The sequence below is a fragment of the Colletotrichum tamarilloi genome, assembly GCF_030869305.1.
Source record: "Colletotrichum tamarilloi strain Tom-12 chromosome Unknown Scaffold_151.1, whole genome shotgun sequence".
NCBI lineage: Eukaryota > Fungi > Ascomycota > Sordariomycetes > Glomerellales > Glomerellaceae > Colletotrichum > Colletotrichum tamarilloi.
The window spans coordinates 67,031-70,468 of NW_026849534.1; the positions used below are offsets into that span (position 1 = coordinate 67,031).

Consider the following 3,438-nt stretch of genomic DNA (forward strand, 5'->3'; position numbering starts at 1 on the left):
ATGTCAGAAAGTCCTACCACTGCTTCGCGCAACCAAAGAGATCCTGGTAGTCCGACTATCACGGGCATCCCGTCCATTTTGACAGTTCTTCGCGAGCCTGAATCCTTCTCGACGATCGACGACAGGCGAGGGCAACAGTACCGCCAACAATCTCCAGAGACTGCCTCGAAGCTAGCGCGCGAGACTCTCATCAGTATGTGTAAGACAATTGGTCTGGTCGGCGCACAGCTTAATAATGGGACGAATGACTCCGACTTCCAGCTCAGGCAGCTCATTCACTTGGCACGCAACATAACCAAGCGGCTTGACAGTCCTGAGCTAAACGGGCAGAACGGACACGCCGGCTCCCCTCGTTTGGACTAGATAAGAAATTCTCTGGGTGTCAGAACACGGCGAAATAGCTCGTTCGCAAGATGGAAAGCCGTCAAACTGAAAGGATCGCAGCGTTTCCGGAAGGCTTGCAGTTAAATTCATGGCACAGTCTGAGGAGAAGAGTTGCGAACTGAAAAGAGGGGGGGGGGGGGATCATATGGAAGCATGGGGCTCCAAAGAAGAAACGACATTATATCTACATTTTGAGACCTTGACAATTTTTGCCTCGACAGATTGAACGATAGTAAGTCGCACAGCCGTGATCAATTCCCGCTGACGTCTCATTGAGATATTGAGTGCTCCCACGTATTGATTTCGACTCGCGTACAGGGTTAGCCAACTTAGTGAAAGTAGACTCGAACTCATTGCCTCGATATTCAATTCTACAGCTCGGCGGCTTGTTCTTTCAGAGACTTGCTTCGCTCAGCCTCAATAACTTGGCAATCGAAGACTTTAGCAATACCCTAGAATGCAGGATAATACGTTGCTATAACGGAGACAAGAGTTTAGCGTCGTTGTTTACGTAGCATCAGCCAACGTGAGTCGAAGAGGAGTGTAATGTCTTCAGTGCCTTGCGAAGCTTACCTATGCGGCGTTAGGTTCGTGGAACAATGTCATCAAGTAAGCTGCGTCGCTAATACGCTTTGCGTGACTATTAAGAAGTGCGTAAATTTAGTATGGATCGTAACCTCCTTCTACTTGAGCTGTAACATCTGCTACATAACTAAAGTTGCCATTCTCTGCATTTGAAGAATTAGTGCATCCAGCCAACATCTTGAGCTCTCGAACCTGTTGACGTACGCGAGGTCTTCGAGTCTTGAAGAGGCCTATGGTATTTGATCTCGAAAGTATGGCTCAATGCATTGAATCCATATCCATCAGAAGAATACTTTGATGCCATCTCCTTTACAATATTGACATTCGGACTGGCAGAGCTGTAGATACTTTATATAACCTCTGGCTCTTTGATCTTGTAACAGATATTTTGTTCTACTCCAGAGTGTTTATCTCTCAAGCTTCTGGTAGATATAGATAGATGACGAGGAAAGTTCACTAACGTGTGGGGAGCGTACTCCGACAAGGTGTACCTTGGGATGCTCCAGTACCTCTTTTGAAATACCAAGAACGTCATTGGTCATTATTTGGCATCATAGTCCAAGCCTTTGGATTGAATATGCATCTAAAAATTCACGGTAGCCCATCCCTTCAGTGGTGTTTCAAAGTTTCCATTCATATAGGTCTTGGAAATTGAAAGCCACTTGAATTGATTGGTCCAATCTGATTTCTGCTTTGTTTTCGAATATCCAGAAGACCTGTTATCTAGAAACCTCGGTCTTTGCATGGTAGTTGCTCTGGTAAAGGGGCGGCATGTTTAATACGATAAGTATGCTGGCCATCCTACGTACATTTTCACTTGAGCGCAAGTAAACTAGCTTAGCAGGTGCAATAACAGAGAGCTGGGATTAGCTTACAGCATTTACTTCAACCCTGTTGTTCTACGGTTTGAATGGTGCCCTATTGCTTGACGATTCTCGTGGATACTGTGTGTCTAAGAATGCTCAGGAGCCGTTGTAGACTTCCATTGTAGTCTTGACTCTTTTCTGACCAGACTTTCTCGACTACCAAATAGTGATGAGGTTCTTATACCCAGAGCTCAGTCATTTCGTGTGTGTAGCAGACTACTTTTCACAAGAGGAGCGGGCTGTCAATACAACTTGCATGTTCCACCGCCAGCGTGGATGCTGCCCATCCTGCTCGCCTAAGAGCCTGAGCTGCAAAGATGTGGTTGCCTGGAAGATGGAGATGAAAAACATGTAAATATCAATCATAAGCATGTGTCTAGTCTATCCATTGGGTGTTGGCATACACGTGGGCATACACGCGGCCATAGGATGCAAGTATGACGTTGCTAGAGAATAATGCTGTCAAAGCGGGCTTCATATTGAAACGCAGAATATCGAAAGGAGATAAGATTTATGCATCATGCCGGAACGAATAAAGTGAGGCGAAGAGTCAAAGCAAATGGAAAAGACGAGAACGACGCTACGCCGTCGAAGCTGAAAGCTTTGACGTTCGCTCAGCCATTCACCGTTTATCTCAGTAGGACTTTTCAGCGCTGAGGTTTAATTGAGGACGAAACAAGTATAGAAACAAACGCTTCTCGGCAACGTAGATGTAACTAAGCATGGCCGAACAATGGCTCGTGTGTCCATAATCATCTGGGGCCGCTGTCATTGCTTGACTACATCTAGGAGAAAGTTAAGAGGAAGTAGGGACTTCCTTGCTTTTTTCTTATAATCGCCCCTCCCCCTTTCAGCCCCCCCCCCCAATTTAGCCCCTCCTTAATATCTTCCTAATTACCTTATTATAATCTAATTTATAATATATAAAGTATTATATTAAATATCTATTTCGATAGTATATATATATATATATATAAATTAATACTATATATAAATATTATATATTTATATTAAGAACTGCTTAAGTGATTTATAAAATAAAATTTAAAAATAAGTAAAATTTATATATAATACTATTTCTTTAGGGTCTAGCCCGCCGTATTAAAAGCTATTTCTAATTTTATTTATTTATATTTTTTATTTTTATTAGCTACTTAGGCGATTCTTAATATTAATTATATAATATTAATATATAGTATTAATAAATACTCTTATTATCTTGATAAACTATTTTTTTTTAGATTTTTTACTTTTTTAACTCCCCCTCTTATAAAGTTTATAACTATAGCTAAATATTAAGCGGGCATTAATTAATAATAATATTAAGTGCTATTTTTAATTTTATATTTATTTTTACTAACTACTCAGGCGGTCCTTAATATCGTTTTTATAATATTAATACATAGTATTAATAAATACTTATACTATTTTAATAAACTATTTTTTTAGATTTTCCTTAACTTTCCTTTTTATAAAGTTTATAACTACGGATTATTAATAGTAATATAAAGTACTTAATACTATTATTTTATAAGCTTATTATATATAATAGTTTTTCTTTTCCGGCTTTATAAGTATAAAAGATCGACTTTAATAAGATTAC

General features: G+C 39.9%; 1 protein-coding gene across 1 annotated transcript; it reads left to right on the plus strand.

The window, feature by feature from the left end:
- Positions 1 to 363, plus strand: CTAM01_15182 (uncharacterized protein; the record flags this gene model as incomplete). Its single annotated transcript, XM_060531181.1, has 1 exon — positions 1 to 363. The coding sequence occupies one exon, from the start codon at positions 1 to 3 to the stop codon at positions 361 to 363; it is 363 nt and encodes a 120-aa protein (XP_060374245.1).
- Between the last annotated feature and the right edge of the window lie 3,075 nt (positions 364 to 3,438).